A 20,449-nucleotide genomic window follows, 5' to 3' on the forward strand; every position below is an offset into this window, starting at 1 on the left:
CATTCTTGATCCTTTTACAAGTGGGAACAGCTTCTCCCTATCTACTCTGTCCAGCCCCCTCATGATTTTGAACATCTCTATCAAATCTCTCAGCCTTCTCTCCAAAGAGAACAGTCCCAACCTCTCCAATCTATCCTCATAGCTGAAGTTTCTCATCCCTGGAACCATTCTTGTAAATCTCTTTTGCACTCTCTCCAATGTGTTCACATCCTTCCTATAATATGGTGCCTAGAACTGTACACAATATTCTAGCTGAGGTCTAATGAGTGAGTGTCTTATATAAATTCAGCATAACTTCCCTGCTCTTGTACTCTATGCCCCTATTAATAAAGCCCAGGATACTATATGCTTTATTAACTGTTCTCTCCACCTGTCCTGCCACCTTCCATGATCTATGCACATATACACCCAGGTCTTTCTGCTCCTGTAGCCCCTTCAAAATTTCACCCCTTATTTTATATTGTCTGTCCATGTTCTTTCTACCAAAATGCATCACCTCACACTTCTCCATATTGAACTTCTTCTGCCACCTATCTGTCCACTCCACGAACTTGTCTATGTCCTCTTGAATTTCCACACTGTCCTCCTCGCAATTCACAACACTCCCAAGCTTCGTATCATCCACAAACTTTGAAATTGTCCCCTGCACACCAAGATCTAAATCATTAATATATACCAGGAACAGCAAGGTCCCAACAACGACCCTCGGGAACTCCATCACAAACCTTCCCCCAGTCTGAAAAATATCCATTGACCATTACTCTCTGCTTCCTATTTTTCAGCCAATTTTGTCTCTACATTGCTACTGTCCCTTTTATTTCATGAGCAAAAACATTTCTCACAAGTCGGTTGTGTAGCACTGTGTCAAATGCCTTTTGAAAGTCCACGTACATCACATTACCCTCATTGGCCTTTTCTGTTACCTCTTCAAGAAACTCCAGCAAGTTAGTTAAACATGATTTCCCCTTTAGAAATCCATGCTGGCTCTTCCTTATCAACCCATATTTTTCCATGTGGTCACTAATTCTGTCCCAAATAATTGTTTCTAGAATCTTACCACCACTGAAGTTAAACTGACTGGTCTGTAATTGCTGGGCTTATCCTTACAACCTTTTTTGAACAAGGGCATAACGTTTGCAATTCTCCAGTCCTCTGGCACTACCCCTGAGTCTAGGGAAGACTGAAAGATTATGGCCAGTGCTCCTGCAATTTCTACTCTCACTTCCTTCAATATCCTTGGATGCATCTCAACCGGTCCCAGTGCCTTGTCAACTTTAAGTACCAACAGTCTATTTAATACCTCCTCCTTATCAATTTTGAGCCCTTCTAGTGACAGAGTTTCCTCACCTGTCACCATGACCTGGGTAGCATCTACCTCCTTGGTAAAGACGGATGCAAAGTATTCATTTAATACCTCAGCCATGGCCCCTTTGTCCATGTGTAAATTCCCTTTTAGGTCCCTAATCGGCCCTATTCCTCCTTTTACCACCCTTTTATTATCTATATGCCTGTAGAAGACTTTGGGATTCCCCTTTATGTTGGCTGCCACTCTTTTCTCATAATCCCTCTTCGCTTCTCTAATATGTTTTTTCACCTCCCCTCTGAACCTTCTGTGTTCCTCTTGGTTCTCAATTGTATTTTCTACCTGTCATTGTGCGCTTTTTCTTCTATACCTTAATTTCAATCTCCTTTTTCATCCAGAGAGTTCTGGATTACCTTTCCCTTTCAATGGAATATACCTTGACTGTACCCGAACCAGTTCTTTTTTGAAGGTAGCCCACAGTTCAGTTACAGTTTTTCCTGCCAATCTTTTGTTCCAATCTCTCTGGCCGAGATCCGTTCTTGCCCCATCACAATCGGCTCTTGACCAGTTAATTATTTTTACTCTGGATTGCCTATCGCCCTTTTCTATCATCATCCTAAAAGGTTCAATACAATGATCACTGTCTTCTAAATGTTCCCTCACTGACACTTGAACTACTTGGCTCGCCTCATTTCCAAGAACCAGGTCCAACTGTGCGCCTTTTCTTGTTGGATTGGACACATGCTGCTGTCGAAAATTCTCCTGAACACAATCTAGGAACTTTTGCCCCTCTCCGCCCTTTACACTACCACTGTCCCAGTCTACATTCGGGTAATTAAAGGCACCCATTTTAACTACTTTATAATGCCTGTAATTTCCCTGCAGATTTGTTCTTCTACGTCCTTCTCACTATTGGCAGTGTACAGACTACACCGAGCAATGTAATTGCATCTTTTTAGTTCCTTAGCTCTAGCCAAATTGATTCCTACTTTGAACCCTCGGGGACATCCTCTTTCTCCAGCAATACTGTCACCCCTCCTCCTTTTCTTCCTTTCCTATCCCTTCTGAACACCTTGTACCCAGGAATATTTAACACCCAGTTCTGCCCTTCCTTGAGCCAGGTCTCTGTCATCACCACAACATCATATTTCCACATGGCAATCTGTGCCTGTAACTCCCCAATCTTATTTACTATACTCCGTGCATTCACATACATGCATAGTAACCCTGATTTAGATTTTGTTACTTTCTCCCTTACCCCAATTTTACCCATTAACTTACTATTCTCTACACTAGTGCTATCTGTCCCTCCCAGTATTTGTGCACCTCGGTATTCCTCTCTGATATTATCTCCTAGTTCCCACACCCCTGCCATGTTAGTTTAAAGCCCTCCCAACAGCACTAGCAGAATGCCCCGCAAGGAACTCAGTCCCAGCTCTGTTCAGATGCAACCCTTCCAGCTTGTACAGGTGCCATCTCCCCCAGAGCCTGTCCCAGTGTCCCAGGAATCTAAAGCCCTCCCTCCTGCACCATCTTTCCAGCCACGCATTCATCTGCCTTATCCTCCTGTTTCCGTACTCACTGGCACATGGCACAGGAAGCTATCTGGAAATTACTACATTAGAGGTGCTGCTTGCTAATTTTCTGCCTGCTCCCTAAATTCTGATTGCAGGACAACCCCTTCCTGCCTACGTCATTAGTACCAATGTGGACCATGACCTCTGGCTGATCACCCTCCCCCAGAAGAATGTCCTGCAGCTGCTCTGTGACATCCTTGACCCTGGCACCAGGGAAGCAACATACCATCCTGGAGTCACGTCTACAGCCACAGAAATGCCTGTCTGTTCCCCATACCAATGAATCCCCTATCACTATGGCTCTTCCTTTCTTCTTCCTCTCCTCCTGTACAGCTGAGCTGCTTGTGGTGCCACAAACCTGGCTCTGACTGCATTTCTCTGAGGAACCAGCATCCTCACCAGCTTCCAAAACTGAAAACTGATTTGTGAGCAGGATCCCAGGGGACTCTTGCACCTCCTGCCTACTTCTCTTTGACAGCCTGGTGGTCACCCATTCCCTCTCTGTCTCCAGGCCCTTAAGCTGCATTGTGACCACCTCTCTGAACATGCTAACCACATAGCTCTCAGCCTCACAGATGCACCACAGTGACTCCAGCCGCCGCTCGAACACTGAAACCCGGAGCCCAAGTTTCTGCAGCTGGCAGCACTTCCTCCACATGTGGTTGTCTAGGACACCGGTAGCGACCATGACCTCGCACATGTTACAGGACACGCATTCCACTTGACTGAGCTGCCCTGCCATGCCTTAACTCTACTTCCCTAACTTTAACTTTATTCGACTTTGGGTTATTTATATTACTTTATTATATTGGCCCTAAATTTCCCTTATTCCTGGCACTTCGCAGTTAAATCCAAGTATAGGAGTTTTAAAAATATTACACTTTTGTAATTTACTCACCAGTTCCTACTTACCAAGGCCGCAGCTCTTCTTTCTGAGAAAAGGTAAACAAAGGGGACAATTTCAAAATAAGGGGGAAGCCACTTAGGACCGAGATGAGGAGAAATTTCTTTACTCAGACGGTTGTTGATCTTTGGCATTCTCTACCCCAGAGGGCCATGGAAGCTCAGTCATTGAGTATGTTTCAGGTAGAGATCGATAGATATCTGATTAACAATAACATAAAGGGCTGTGGAGATCATGTGGTTAAAACTGTTCGATCAGCCATGATCATATTGAATAGCAGAGTAGACTCGATGGGTTGAATGGCCTTCTCCTGTTCCTATGTTCCTCTGACCACCTCTGCCACCGCTTCCGAAGTGGGATTGGTGACATTGCTGCCCCCCACTGCGGCCAGAGCAGGGGTAGCGGCAGACCTCCACAGCATCCAAAAGGTGTTCCAAGGACACGTCACTGAATCGGGGTGGGGGGGCTGCAGTCTTCCTGCCTTTCGAGGCCATGTCTTCTAAGCAGCTGTCCGGGGCTGGAAGCACTGAGAGATGTGTGTGCGCCTGTACTTTAAATATGGTGCCCGGCATGAGGAAGCAGCGAGGTGATGTCGTGGCAGGCAAATTGGAGGCTGCCCACCAGCAAAACAGGGCGTTTTCCTGGAATTCATGATTAATGAGGCTGACTTCGAATGGTGCGGATTGAAAACCCACCATTGCGGCCAGTGGGTAAAACATTCTCTTTCCTGCCTGATACTTCACTTAGTGCAAGTCTGGGATGATTCTGCCCATTGACTCTGGTTCTCAACCCTTTCACCAGTGGGAACAATTTCTCTCTATGTACTCTGTCTAGACCCTCATGACTTTGAACGCTTCTAACAAATCTCCTTCAATTTCTCTAAGGAGAGCAACCCTAGATTTTACAATCTGTCCACACAATGCCTCCTAATGCCTTCACATCCTTTCTAAGATGTTGGGACCAGAATTTGACGCAGTATTCCAGTTGAGGCTGAACCAGTGTTTTATAATGGTTTATCGTAACTTTCTTGTTTTTGTACTCTATGCTCCTATTTATAAAGCCCAGGATCCTGAATGTCTTTTTGACTATTTTCTTAGCCTGTACATAAACCCCAGGTGTCTCTGTTCTTGCATCCTCATTAGAATTGTACGCTTTGGTTTATATTGCCTATCCTATTTCTTCCTACCAAAGTGAATCACTTCATATTCCTCTGCACTAAATTTCATCTGCCCATTATGCTTCCATTACACCAATCTATGTCCTCATCTGCTCATTATCATTCCATTACACCAATCTTTGTCCTCTTGAAGTCCATCGCTGTCCTCCTCACAGTTCATAATACTTGCAAGTTTTGTGTCACATGCAAATTTTGAAATTGTGAGCTGTAATCTCAAGTTCTGGTCATTAATATGTATCAAGAAAAGCAGTGGTCCAAATACCAAGCCTTAGGAAACCTCACTCTTTCATCCTGAAAGACAACCATTCACCCCACTCTCTTTCCTATCACTCAGTCAACTTGGTATCCATGCTGCCACTTTCCATTTTATTCTATGGGCACAAGTCTGCCATGTGGCACTTTATCAGATGTCTTTTAAAAATTCATACACACCACATCAGCCCTCTCAGTTACCTTGTCCAAAAACTTAATCAGGTTAATTAAACCAGCTTTTCTTGCTCATCCCTAATTGCCCTTGAGAAGGTGAAAAATTTTCTTCAACCGCTGCAGTCCATGTGGTGTAGGTACACCCACTGTGCTGTTAGGAAGGGAGTTCCAGGATTTTGACCCAGTGACAGTGAAGGAACGGCGATATATTTCCAAGTCAGGATGGTGAGTGACTTGGAGGGGAACTTCCACGTGGTGGTGTTCCTATCTATCTGCTGCCCTTGTCCTTCCAGATGGTAGGTGTCACGGGTTTGAAAGGTGCTATCTAAGGAGGATGGTGAATTCCTGCAGTGCATCTTGTAGATGGTATACACTACTGGTACTGTGTGTCGGTGGTGGAGGGAGTGAATGTTTGTGGATGTGGTGCCAATCAAGCGGACTGCTTTGTTCTGGACAGTATCAAGTTTCTTGAGTGTTGTGGGTGCTGCACTCATCCAGGCAAGTGGGGAGTATTCCTTCACACTCCTGACTTGTGCCTTGTAGATGGTGGACAGGCTTTGGGGAGTCAGGAGATGAGTTACTTGTCACAGGATTCCTAGCCTCTGACCTGCTCTTGTAGCCACAGTATTTATAAAGCTAGTCCAGTTCAGTTTCTGGTCATTGGTAATCCCCAATATGTTAATTGTTGGAGATTCAGTGATGGTAATGCCATTGAATGTCAAGGGATGATGGTTGGATTCTCTCTTGTTGGAGATGGTCATTGCCTGGCACTTGTGTGGTGTGAATGTTACTTGCCACTTGTCAGCCCAAGCCTGGATATTGTCCAGGTCTTGTTGCCTTTGGACATGGACTGCTTCAGTATCTGAGGAGTTGCGAACGGTGCTGAACATTTTGCAATCACCAGCGAACATCCCCACTTCTGACCTTGTGATGGAAGGTAGGTCATTGATGAAGCAGCTGAAGATGGTTGGGCCGAGGACACTACCCTGAGGAATTTCTACAGTGATATCGTGGAACTGAGATGACTGACCTCCAGCAACCACAGCCAACTTCCCTTGTGCTAGGTGTGACTCCAACCAGTGAAGAGTTTCCCCCCAATTCCCATTGACTACAGTTTTGCTAGGGCTCCTTGATGCCACACTCGGTCAAATGTGGCCTTGATATAAAGGGCAGTCACTCTCACCTCACCTTGGGAGTTCAGCACTTTTGTCCATATTTGAACCAAGGCTGTAATGAGGTCAGGAGCTGAGTGGCCCTGGCGGAACCCAAACTGGGCATCAGTGAGCAGGTTATTGCTAAGCATGGTGCCACTTGGTAGCACTGTTGATGACCCCTTCCATTACTTTACTGATGATGGAGAGTAGACTGATGGGGCGGTAATTGGCTGGGTTGGATTTGTCCTGCTTTTTGTATACAGGACATACCTGGGCAATTTTCCACATTGCCAGGTAGATGCCAGTGTTGTAGCTGTACTGGAACAGCTTGGCTAGGGGCGCGGCAAGTTCTGGAGCACAGAACTCCAGTACTCTTGCCGGAATATTGTCAGTGCCCACGGCCTTTGCACTATCCAGTGCCTTCAGCCATTTCTTGATATTATGTGAAGTGAATTGAATTGGCTGAAGACTGGTATCTGTGATGCTGGGAACCTCTGAATAAGGCCGAGATGGAACATCCAGTCGACACTTCTGGCTGCGATTTTAGGAACTGCTTCAGCCTTATCTTTTGCACTGATTGCTGGGTTCCTCCATCATTGAGGATGGGGATATTTGTGGAGCCTCCTCCTCCAGTGAGTTGTTTAATTGTCCACTGACATTCACGACTGGATATGGCAGGACTGCAGAACTTAGATCTGATCAATTGGTTGTGGGATCATTTAGCTCTATCACCTGCTGTTTATGCTTAGGCATGCAAGTAACTCTGTGTTATAGCTTCACCAGGTTGACACCTCATTTTTAGGTATGCCTGGTGCTGCTCCTGGCATGTCCTCCTGCACTCTTCATTGAACTAGGGTTGATCCCCTGGCTTGATGATAATGGTAGAGTGGGGGATATGCCGGATCATGAGGTTACAGATCGTGGTTGAGTACAATTCTGCTGCTGCTGGTGGCCCACAGTGCCTCATGGATGTCCGGTCTTAAGTTGCTAGATCTGTTCGAAATCTATCCCATTTAGCACGGTGGTAGTGCCACACAATATAATGGAAGTATCCTCAAGTGAAAGCAGGACTTTGTCTCCACAACAACTGTGCGGTTGTCACTCCTACTGATACTGTCATGGCATTTGTGGCAGGCAGGTTAGTGAGGATAATCAGGTTGGTCAGGTATGTTTTTCCCACTTGTTGGTTCCCTCACCACCTGCCTCAGACCCAGTCTAGCAGCTTTGTCCTTTAGGAGATTTGTGCACCATGGAAGCCCCAGGGCGATGCCTCAGCAATCCTAGTAATCTATTGGAGGACAGATTGAAGGACTGCTGTGACAACCTGCATACCCCTTTGAACAGTGGTATCTGCAAGCTTCACGGCAGTAGCCTGAACCTGCATGGCAGCAAGCATGGATCGTATGACCTCAGTCTGAACTTGCATTGCAGCACTGGGACGTCAAGTGGCTTCTGTCTGTGCTGCAATGGATGCTGAGATATCAGCCACCACAGGCTGCATAACCAGTGAGACCTCAAGTGTTATAGTTCTGTGCATAGCCCTGTGCTAAGTTGGAGCTGAACTACTCAGTGCTCATCAGAAGTGACAACAGGCTCCCTGGCAGTGCCATTGCACCAAGCAATGACCATCAGTGTTCTCCTGTGTGCCACCCAATTAAAGTTCTCATCTGAATCATCTGCAACTGGACTCATTTGCGATCTTGCCTTCCAGTGAGCTGGCATACAAATTATCCTCCACCGCCAGTCTGGCTGAAGCCCACTCATGCATAGTGACTTACCATTTACAGATCCTGATCTACCTTCTAAGGTACACACCATGGCAGTATCTGAGTTGGCGATCATGTCAGATCACGTGATGGTGCTTCTTTATCAGAGGTTAGTCTTCATCATGAGGCTGCAGTGGCTGACTAGGCTGCAGTTCTTGGGTATGTGAAAGCAGAAATGCAGAAGGGACGGATTGGAGTGGGTGATGTGGGTGTGGTGGAAAGCAACGGCTCCAAGGCCACACCATCTGCAGCAGGTTACTGGAGTAGTAATCTAATGGTTAATGATCTACTGAGCACTAATGATCCCGAGACATGAGTTCATATCCTGCCACACGGTAGGGGAGTTTAAATTCAATTAAATAAATAAAAAGCTAGTCTCATTAATGCTGGCCATGAAACTATTGGATTGTTGTAAAAACTCTGCTTCTCTTTGGGGAGGGAAATCTGGCCTCTGTGCGATTCCATATCCACAGCAATGTGGTTGATTCTTAAATGTCCTCAGTTGTATTTAATCACTATGATAAAGTCTAATAAGAATAAGAATAAAACTGGATAGACCACCTGGCATCAACCAAAGCACATGTCATGAGAAGGGCACACCCAGTCCAGTCAACCACACCCCCTTTCAATAACACATGGGGACTTGTGCCAAATTGGGAGAGCTGTCTCATAAACTAGTCCAGCAATGGTCTGACATAGTTATATTTACTGAACGATACCTTATAAAAAATGTCCAAGTCTCCTCCATCATCATCATCAGGAGAGCAGGCCCATGAGAGATGGTGGCACAATGGAATGCAATTGGGATGAAGTGGCCCTGGGAGTCCTCAACATTAACTCCATCCATTCACTCCTGGCATCAGGTCAAAATATGGGACTCCTGCTGATTACCAATGAGCATCCTGCTTCAACTAATGAATCAGTGCCTCTCCATGTTGAACATCACTTGGGAGAAGCATTGATGGCAGCAAGGAAACAGAATGTACTTTGGGTGGCAGTTTCAATGTCCATCATCTAGAGTGGCTAAGTAGCAACATACTGACCGAGCAGGCCAAGCCCTGAAGGACATAGCTACTAAGCTGGACCTGTGACAGGTGAGGAGAGAATTAATATATGAACATACGAATTAAGAGTAGTCTACCCAGCTCCTCGAGGCTGCCCTGCCATTTTATAAGATCATGACTGATCTGATTGTAACCTCAACTCTATATTCTCACATACCCACTATAATCTGTCAGCCCCCTTGCTAATAAAGATTCTGTCTACCTCTGCCTTAAAGGTATTCAAGGACTCTGCTCCCACTACCTTTTGAAGAAGAGTCCAAACACTCATGACCCTCTGAGAGAAAAACTTTCTCCTACCTCTGTCTTAAATGTGTGACCCCTTATTTTTAAAGTGACCCCTAGTTCTAGATTCTTCCACAAAAGGAAACATCCTCTTCACATCTATCTTGTCAAGATCCCTCAGGATCTTATATGTTTCAATCAAATTGCCTCTTACTCTTCTAAACTTCAGCGGATACAAGCCTAGTACATCTAACCATTCCTCATAAGACAACCCACCCATTCCAGGTATTAGTCCAGTAAACCTTTTCTGAACTGCTTAAATAAGGAGACCAATATTGTACACAACACTCCAGATGTGGCCTCTCCAATGCCCTGTATAACTGAAGCATACTCTCCCTACTTTTGTATTCAATTCCCCTCACAATAAACAAAAGCATTCTATTAGCTTTCCTAATTACTTGCTGTACCTGCATACTAACCTTTTACAATTCATGCATTAGGACACTTAGATCCCTCTGAATCTCAAAGCTCTGCAATCTTTCACCATTTAGATAATATGTTTCTTTTTTATTTTTCCTGCCAAAATGGACAATTTCACTTTGTCCCACATTATACTCCGTTTGCCAGATCTTGGCCCACTCACCTGACCTATCCATATCCCCTTGTAGCCTCCTTGTGTCCTCTTCACAACTTACTTTCCGACTTATCTTTCTGTCTTCAGCCAATTTGGCAACCGTACCTTCAGTCCCTTCATCCAAGACGTTTATATAAATTGTGTAAAGTTGAGGCCCCAGCACAGATCCCTATGGCACACCACTCATTGCATCTTGCCAGCTAGAAGAAGATACTCTTATGCCTAGCCTCTATTTCCTAATAGTTAGCTAACTTTCTATCCATGCCAATATGTTACCCCCTACAGTATGAGCCTTTACTTTTTGCAGTACCCTTTGATGTGGCACCTTATCAAATGCCTTCTGGAAATCTAAGTACCGTACATCCACCAGTTCCCCTTTATCCACAGCATCTCATCCTCCTCCTGAGGTCCTCATAATCATTGGTGCCTGTCCTCAGCTAATTCGATTCATTCTACATGATACCAAGATATGGCTGAAGGCACTGAATACAGCAATGCCTATGGACCCTAACAACATCCTGGTAATAGTTGCAAAGACTTGTGCACCAGAACTAGCCACGATCTTAGCTGTTTGAGTATAGCTGCAACACTGGCATCTATTACCTGACTGTGAAAAATTGCCCAGATATGTCCTATCCACAAGACGCAGGACAATCAGTGGAAGTAATCAGTGGAAGATGTCATCAACAGTGCTATCAAGCAGCATTAACTCACCAACAGCCTGCTTACCAATGCTCAGTTTGGGTTCCACCAGTACCAGTCGGCTCAAGACCTCATTGGAGGCTTGATCCAAACATGGATAGAAGAGCTGAATTCAAGAGGTGAAGTACGAGTGGCTGCCCTTGACATCAAGGTAGTATTTGGCCCAGCGTGGCATCAAGGAGCTCTAGTAAAATTGAAGTCATGATGGCCAGGATTCCTCAAATGGTGGGTTCTCCTGGACCGCTACACAAAGAGTCGGTGGAGAACACATTGTTGCGGATACTGGCTGCTCTGCAGCCATATAACGATGCGTCAACTGGCTGGAGATGGGATTTCCACCTCTAACTCAGGAGGAAATCCCACCTCTCTAGTCCCGATAGTGCCGGAAGCTGCAGTGGACAGGACTGGGCCTACCATCAGACCTCAAAATCTAAGTTCCAGAGTCCAGGACCAGGTAATTGTAGGGATCTTAGGGTAGGGATGGATGGTGAGGCCCAAGAGGGTGGTGGGCAGAGTAGGGGGTGGGGGGTGGTTGGTAGAGAACCCAAGGGGGAGGGAGCACCCGTGGGGTGGAGCCAGTCCTTGTGGGGGTTTTTGTGATATTTTCAAAGGAGGTGCCACCCCTTCTCACTCGAGGCCTAGGCAAGGTCACTTTTTGGACTTAGCCCCTACCTCTGAGCTCCTTCCGCTGGCCTGAAAATTGAGGCCCAGTGGGAAATAGCCCTTAACTGGTCATCAATTGATCACTTAAGGGCCTCAGTTGGGGTAAGGGCAGGCGGCCGGGATCACCCTCACCCACCCCACTGTAAAACTGCAGAGAGGTCGGGGCTGCACCCCCATCCTGCCAGCAGGGAAATGCGTTGCCCATTGGGAATCAGGGGACAAGTTTTCCACTGGGTTGGAGTCATATTTAACACAAAGGACAATGGTTGTTGAAGACCAATCATCTCAGGCCTAGGACATCGCTACAGTGGTTCTTCAGGGCAGTTCCTAGGTGCAATCATCTTCCACAAGATTCAATAGGATGTACAACACAGGAACAGGCCATTTGACCTGGCCGTCCATGCTGACGTTTATGCTCCACTCGAGCCTCTTTTCTCATCTAAACCTTCCGTCGTAACCATCTATTCCCTTCTCCCTCATTATCCTTAAATGCAGCTGTACTATTCTCTTCAGCCACTCCCTGTGGTAGCGAGTTGCACATTCTTAACACATTTTGGGTAAAGAAGTTTCTTTTGAATCCACTGTTGGATTTCTTCAGCTGCTTCAATAGTGACCTTCCCTCCACTATAAGGTCAGAAGTGGGAACGTTCGCTGATGATGTTCAGCACCATTCGCGACTCCTCAGATAATGAAGCAGTCCATGTTCAAATTCAGAAATAAAAACAGAAAATGCTGGGAAAACTCAGCAGGTGCGGCAGCATCCATGGAGAGAGAAGCAGAGTTAACATTTGAGTCCAATATGACTTCTTCGGAACCAGAGTCTCACTATAGTCTCTGTTGTAAAAGTTTCAGTTCGGGTTTCCAGCTGTTGGATTCAAAATTATTATTTGATATAAAGCATGTTTTCATAACAAAAGCGTTCATTCGGCAGCGTGTTCCATGTTGAACCACGGGCTGAAATCTATCAGATGAGGAGGCAGCATGACATTAGCTCAGCCAGGCACAGAGTGACCGCACATCATGACACCCGCACCTCAAAATGGGCCTTGACAAAACTTTTCCCCATGCTTCCTTGACGAGCACTAACTTCACTCACCTGGATGAACAAAAAGTCACCCAAAGAAAGAAATTAATATTTTTTAAAAAAGGAACTAAAAAGAAATTACAATCCAGGTGCTACAACAGAAGGTGCATTCACTAATCTGATAACTCATATAAGGTTGCACAGCCAAATCTGTGCCTGTTTTGGAAACATGAATCTTTTCAAATGGAACAGATTAAAATATTGAAAGTTTTTCTTTTTATAGTAATGAACATGTTTATTGATGCAATTGTTTACAGTGATAATATACCCAAGCTGGCATGGTCACGCTAAAGACTCATTAGCTAAGCTGGGTTTGAGGTAATGAGCTCCATAATGACTTGTTTAACAGCCGTTTGTTTATTTCAAATTGACCTCATTCAAATAATTGCAAAAAGGTGGTGCTCCACAAGGATCAAGGTTGGGACCATTGTTCACGTTTACATTAGTAATTTGGACTCCGGAATCAAAAGTACAATTTCAAAATTGCGAACGACATTAAATTGGTAGGGTGTAGATCATAAAGAGGAGTGTGACAAAATATAGGCAGAGATTAATAAAGTTGCAGAATGGAATGCAAAATTGGAACATTAAGTTTGATACAGCTAAACATAAGGTAGTACATTTTGGTAAGAAGAATAAGGAGGTCACATACTCCTTGGAAATTGCATCTAAATGAGGTAGCGAAAGGATTTAAAAGCACAAGTACTTAAATCACTAAAAGTAGCAATGCAGGTTAATAAGGCCATAGAAGAGCAAACAAATCAATGGGATTCACTTCTAAAGGGATAGAATTGAAGAGAAGTTATGTTAAGTTTGTGTAGACTCTTAGTTAGACCACACTTGGAGGACTGTGAACAGTTCTGGTGTCCATGTTATATTCCTTGTCTATTTTGTCCTCTGCAAATCTCACAGTTCACGAGGTTGAGTTCCATTTGCCATTTTTCTGCCCATTGAAACCTTCCTGCAGTCCGCAGCTTTCTTCCTCATTATTAACCACACACCCAATTTTTGCATCATCTACAAACTGCTTATCTAAAATATTGATACATTGCCATGACTAGCAAGGGACCCCTGTACTGAATCCTGCACAACCTGACTGGAAATAGCTTCCCAGTCACAAAAGCAACCATCAACCATAACCCTTTGCTCCTGCCACTCAAGCTAATTTTGGATCCAATTTGCCACTCTCCCTTGGATACGAGATTCTTTTAATTTTCTGACCAGTCTTCCATGTGGGACCTTGCCAAAAGTCTTGCTAAAATCTATGTAGACTATATTAAACACTCTACCTTCATTGTTGCCTTTTTGATAAATTCAATCAAGTTAGTCAGACACAGCCTTCCCTTAATAAATCCAGATTTGTCTGTCCTTGATTAATCCAGGGGGACAGCCAAAGGACATATGCCGAAGTCATCAGAGAAAGAAGCACCAAACATTGCACACGCTGTCTCTACCACTACTGCGGATGTCAGGGCAGCACCTGGAAGAAATGTTAGGCCTAGAAGAGTTAAGAATTTCTGATCACAAGTGGTTGCACGGGTGAATGCATTTTGTCACTATATAACATGAAAATACATTGCTTTCACTGAATAATGTGCAATAGTGTCTTTCAGCTTCATTTAAAGGCTTCGCGAGTCGACCCCTGCATCCCCTCACAGAAGCAGTTCAACTGCACACAGCCAGAGCACGAGTGATTCTGGAGGGAGAAGTGTGTGTGTGGCAGGGCTGTTTGGAGCCTCATGCAAGCACTCTCCCACACACACAGACCCTTTTTCCATCACACTCACCTCACTGTACTGAGCATTTTGAATGCTGCCTGCTGGGGTTCTCTTTCAGTTGTCCACCTGAGCCTGACCTGCATCTCCACCCGACCACTGATCAGGCAACACCTGTGCCCATCGAACACGGGACCCCGCTCACTTTCGATTTCCACAGCTATGGTAGTCATTAAGTTTCTCCTCAGCTCCCCTATCCTTTCCCCTCCCCCAGTCACCCATCTCCTTTCCCACATCACTGTTGACCATCCCTTGGCATCACCTTCCACCTCCCCACTGTCGCCTACCAACCAGAACCCTTTCTATAGGATGTCCAGGTGACCATGCACGTCCCCTACCTTCTTGTGAATCCCACCCCCATTCCACACTGACCACCCCAGGCTCTTCCTTCTCACCCCCAGAGCCCCTGTCTGCCTCCGCGACCCCACCACCCACCCTCACCATCCCTTCTACTGCTTCTGTCGCACCCTCAGCCTCTCACCCTTCTGGCTCACTCTGCCCTCATACTCACCATTCCCTCCTACCACACCCACCCTCCGTTCACTCCCCAGGAGGCAGTCATTGACTCGACAGACGTCCACTTGCACGTTCACTTGGACATCCCCAAACCCCCCGCCATGGTCTCCCCTTCCCCGCCCCTCCTGGACTCCTTTACTGCCCCCCAGATTCCTTTACACCCCCACCCCCTATGTCCTTCCCCCCTCCAAAGTCTTTCCTCCCTCCGAACTCCTTCATTTACGCCTTCCTCCTCCTCCCTCACACCTACCTCCCCTGATGTCGCTTTCTCCCCCATTATACCTTCCTTCCTCCATACTCCAACCCCTCTCCTAACCTCACCCCCAAAACTTTCATTCCCCCCTCCCAACTTCACCCCTGCTGACACCATCATTCCCCCGCTGTCAACCTCACAACCCCCCCCCAAGTACATCTTGCCCTCCCAGTCAAACCTATACCTTGCTCTCCCATTCACCCCCTCCCTCCCACCCCCCCACCCCCCTGACCCTACCCATGCTCCTGGTACAACTTGATGGTCCCGAAGCAGACCCAGACATCAATGGAGACCTCCCACTTTCCATGAGCTGCTTTGCGGCAGGGCCTTGTCCATAAGAATCCAGCAGGCGATGCACATGTTCCTCCAGGGTCCGGTAGCTGTAGGGTGCCAGCATCTTCTGCTCCTTGGGAAGTATGCTATGCGAGCAAGGCCGTAATTTCTGCACATCACACATGTCCAGATGCTTTCTGGGCCAGCGTGTTTTCCCACCAGCGTGGGCGGTAAATTTGACGTGGGGGCACGCTTCCGAAGAGTAGGCAAGATGATGACTGGAAATACATTGAAATTAAGTTCCCGATGCTGGGAAAGGCTGCCTGCCGTTGACAGGCAGAGCGGACAATTGCAAACTGCTTTCACAACAGCGTAAAATTGATTTTTGGCCTTCTTGCCATATTGCCCGCTCACTTCTGCCATGATGCTTGATGTCAATGGGGGCAGAAAATTCCGGCCTTTGTGTCCTCCTCGTTACTTGTTTTCCTTTCTATCTTTGTATAGTCAACGACTTTGGCTACAGTACACTCAGTCCCTTCATCCAAGTCATTAATATAGATGGCAAATAGTTGATGCCCTAGCAATGATGCTCTTATCAAATGTCTTTTGGGAATCCAAATACACTACGTCAATAGTTCCCTTTTATCCACCCTGCTTGTTACATTCTCCAAGAACACCGTTAAATTTGTCAAACACAATTTCCCTTTCACAAAATCGTCTTGACTCTGCCTGATTGTAATATTCTAAACATCCTGCTGGGAGAACATTTAGGAGACAGTGATCATCGTATTGTACGTTTTAGGATGATGATAGAAAAGGATGATAGGCAATCCAGAGTAAGAATAATTAACTGGATGGGAGCCGACTTCGATGGAGAAAGAACGGAACTGGGCCAGATAGACCGGAACGAAAGATTGACAGGAAAAACTGTAGCTCAACAATGGGCTACCTCCAAAAAAGAATTAGTTCAGGCAGTCAAAGTATATTCCATCGAAATGGAAAGGTAGGCCAAACAAATCTAGAGCACCCTAGATGAAAAAGATAGAAATTAAGATAAAGAAGAAGTGTGTTTATGATAGGTGTCAGGTAGAAAATACAGTTGAGAACCAAGAGGAATACAGCAGGTTCAGAAGGGATGTGAAAATGCATATTAGGGAAGCAAGGAAGGATTATAAGAAAAGACTGGCAGCCAACAGAAAGGGGAATCCCAACATCTTCTATAGGCATATAAATAGTAAAAGGGTGGTAAAATAAGGGGTAGAGCTGATTAGCGACCTAAAAAGCACTTTACACATGGACAAAGGGGCCATGGCTGAGGTATTAGATGAATACTTGTTGCTAATCAAAATATCAGGAATGCCATAACAATTGAAGTGTGCTTTCAGGCATTCTATGATCTTGCTCGTGGTGGTTGACATCAGCTTGTCTAACCCTAGTAGTTTGAATCATAATAATGCTAACGAGATAAGCAGTTCCAAAGAGAATGAAGAGGTCTATTCCAAGCATTATCTTTGGTCTGTCTGGAATGTCATGAGTTATGAGTGGCTCTTTAGCTTACTGAGTTGATGTTCATGCAAGCACTGTACTGACTGATAGGTCTTTGATCTCATTGCTCACGTTTGGCCAGTACAGCACTTCTCTTGCCTTCTTCAGAATAGACTTGATTCCTTGATGGTTTGCATGGTGCGCTTCAGCATCTCTTTCCTCATTTCTTTCGTGATGATGACTCTAGTTCCTTTGTACAAGATGTCATCTTGGGCAATCACTTCATCGCTGTATGCCCAGTACTCTCTTATAACAGTAGTTGTGTCTTGATGGTTTCCGTCCATCCTTTCATCACTACTTCCTGCAGCACCCGGAGAGTTGCATCTCATTGCGTAGTTTGCTTGATCTGAGCAAGACCCTTGTCTGTAATATTCAGTGTCTCTGCTGGGTTGATGAGTTCCGGAGCAGGTCATGCTGTTGTTTCTCATTGGATCTGGAAGATTTCACACTCTATACTGACATCAGCAACCTTTTTCAAAGGCAGTGCAGTGCTTGACAGCATGTCGGCGATGTACATCCACTTGCCCTGTTTATACTTCACTTTGAAAATGATATCTCTACAAACAAAGTAACACCCTTTGCGGACACTTTGGAACAAATAGAAGTGGTTTCAGAAAGATGCTTTGAAGTGGCTTGTGGTCAGAATCCACCATCACTTTGTCTCTCCCTAACGGTACTGATTAAAATGCTCGCAAGCAGTACAGTGATTTCTCAATCTGTGCGTGGCGTTGTTCAGTTTGCATTGTTGCTCTGGATGCAAATGCAACTGGTTGTCCTTGCTGCATGAGGCTTGTTCCAAGTCCTGTCTCGCTGGCATCGCACTGCAGGGTGATCTCATCGTTAACATTGTACCTCAGCACTGACATTGTCGTCACTCGTTTGATGCGAGAGAAAGTTGCTTCTTGTTCTGTGCCCCAATACCATTGAACATCCTTTTCAGTGTGCTTGCCTAGAGGCTCACACTCTGGTGACAAATTGGCAAGAACACTGCTAGGTAGTTCACAAATCCAACAAATTGTTGCACCACCTTCATATCTGTTGGTTCCTACATCTCTTCTACAACTCTCACATTATCCAGGATCAGGGTGAACTCATTTCACCGTCAGTACATGACCTATGTACTTGACTTCAGCCATCTTCAGTTGTAGTTTCTTCTTATTCAGCTTCACATTCAACTAGCAAGCTCTCTGTAGCAGTCTCACCAGATTCTGATCTTGGTTTGCGATGGCTCCTTCCATCATATCTCCACAGCTGTAGGTTAGCAGATAATTCATGATCACTTCCACTCCTGGAAGATCATTGACTATCTCGTGCTGTCGGCATTGATGCTCTTCTGGAGCAGTGGAAATGCCAAACGGCATGCACAGCCATCTGTACCTCCCAAATGGCACCCAGAACATAGTCAGGAAAGTGCTACTTTCATCCAACTTCACTTGCCAGTATTGATCCTTTGCATCTAGGGACTAAGTACCTTTGCCTTGGCAAGTTGTGGTAAAATTTCTTCGATGGTTGGCATGCGGTAGTGAGACCTCTTCAAAGGCTTATTGAAATCCTTTGGATCTATGGACACTCTCAGCTTTCCAGGTTGTTTCACAGCCACCATGCTGCTAATCCAGTCTGTAGGATTGTCACTTTTTTGATTATCCCCATCTCTTTAAACTCCTCTTCCCTGTCTTTCAGGCTGGACTTGAGAGTAGCTGAAAATCTCCTTGGAAGATGCTGAGTTGGTTGCAAACTCCCATCTACTTCAAGATGATATTCAGCAGGAAGACATTCAAGACCCATAAAAACATCCTTGTAATTTTTTAGGATTTGTTCAGCATGGCTTTGTGCCATGCAAAACCAGCCTCTAATCAACTGGCAGCTCTCTGGGGTGAGACTTCCTGCTCCTGAGGGGTGGAAATGCTGCGTCCAGCCTCTCAATGGCCATGGTGTTCCCCACAGTGGGCTCCCTGTCTCCCTGACCTTTTAGTCGGGTGTGGGAGGGGTGAATGTGGAACCCTGCACCTCGTATAATCAGCCCTTGTCATGGTTGGCATAAGCAGAACATCACAGGTAATGCAACATGACTGACAAGTACAACTGCTCATCAGAGAATCTCGTCAACAGCGCATACTCAGAATATTGATCCATACGTGTGTTCTTGACTGCAATGCTGAAGCCGACTCTTACCAACGTTGACAGCCATGAGACAAGGAAATACTATTTGGAATTTGATGTGAATCCATTTCTACTTAGTAAAACACACTTCCAATTAGAATGGGAAATTGTATGCACTAATTAGAAGCTTAATTGTGGCTGAGCACCCTTAATTAGGACCTCATGATGACTGGTTTGTGACCTGGCCTGAGAATAAAACTTGCAGGGAGTTCACACCTCATTTTTCTATCAGTCATTACAGTACTTAAAATTGGTTTTGGCAGAGTAGCAATTAAAAGGCTTCTTTTTCTGTCTCTCTTAGTAATTTAACAAGATTTTTTTGGCCTTTACATTTCTAATTTTCTTCTTTCCTCCTGAAGGTCCCTGACAATTACTGGGGTTACGAGCAGGCAGGTGGTGTGCAGGCAGGCTACTGAATCATAGCAGCAGGCCGTTCAGCTCCTTGTCCCTGTCAGATAGGAAGAGGAAGAGGCCATTCAACCCCTCAAGCCTGTTATACAGAAACAAGAGGAGGCCATTGAGTCCATAGAATCACTGAATGACAGAATTTTCATTGACAGCTGCATCTGCGACAGGCAGGTCAGTGAGGTTGAGGGCAAGTATGTTTTTCCCTCTTGTTGGTTCCCTCACCACCTGCCACAGACCCAGTCTAGCAGCTATGCCCTTTAGTACTCGGCCAGCTCACTCTGTCATGGTGCTACTGAGCCACTCTTGGTTGGTGATGGACTTTGAAGTCCCCCACCCTGAGTACATTCTGCACCCTTGCCACCCTCAGCGCTTCCTCCAAGTGATGTTCAACATGGAGGAGCACTGATTCATCAGCTGAGGGAAGCCAGTCCGTGGTAATCAACAGGAAGTTTCCTTCCCCATGTTTGACCTGATGCTATGAGACTTCGTGGGATCTGGAATTGATGTCGAGGACTCCCAGGGCAACTCCCTCCCGACTGTATACCACTGTGCCGCCACCTCTTCTGGGTCTGTCCTGTCAGTGGCACAGGACATACCCAGGGATGGTGATGTTGGTGTTGGGACATTATCTGTAAGGTATGATTCCGTGAGGATGACTGTGTCAGGCTGTTGCTTGACTCGTTTGTAAGATGGCTCTTCCAATTTTGGCACAAGCCCCCTGATGTTAGTAAGGAGGACTTTGCAGGGTCGACACGGCTAAGTTTGCCATTGTTTTTTTCCAATGCCTAGGTCAATGCCAGGTTGCCCGTCCGGTTTCATTCCTTTTTGTAGACTTTGAAGTGG

At 45.6% G+C, this 20,449-nt stretch overlaps 1 protein-coding gene across 7 annotated transcripts in view; it reads left to right on the forward strand.

Annotated features, from left to right (window-relative positions):
* Window positions 1-20,449, forward strand: part of LOC121283022 (sideroflexin-5-like) — a 301,687-nt gene that overhangs the window by 184,470 nt on the left and 96,768 nt on the right. Inside the window, exon 13 of one of the 7 annotated variants that reach the window (XM_041196956.1) lies at window positions 14,059-14,233. The exons of the other annotated variants lie outside the window; for them this stretch is intronic. Coding sequence (XP_041052890.1) covers window positions 14,059-14,197 — 139 coding nt within the window. The 3' untranslated portion in view covers window positions 14,198-14,233. Of the gene's footprint in view, window positions 1-14,058; window positions 14,234-20,449 lie in introns of those variants that run through there. 7 annotated transcript variants of the gene reach the window in all.

The sequence above is a fragment of the Carcharodon carcharias genome, chromosome 1 (assembly GCF_017639515.1).
Source record: "Carcharodon carcharias isolate sCarCar2 chromosome 1, sCarCar2.pri, whole genome shotgun sequence".
Classification (NCBI taxonomy): Eukaryota; Metazoa; Chordata; class Chondrichthyes; order Lamniformes; family Lamnidae; genus Carcharodon; species Carcharodon carcharias.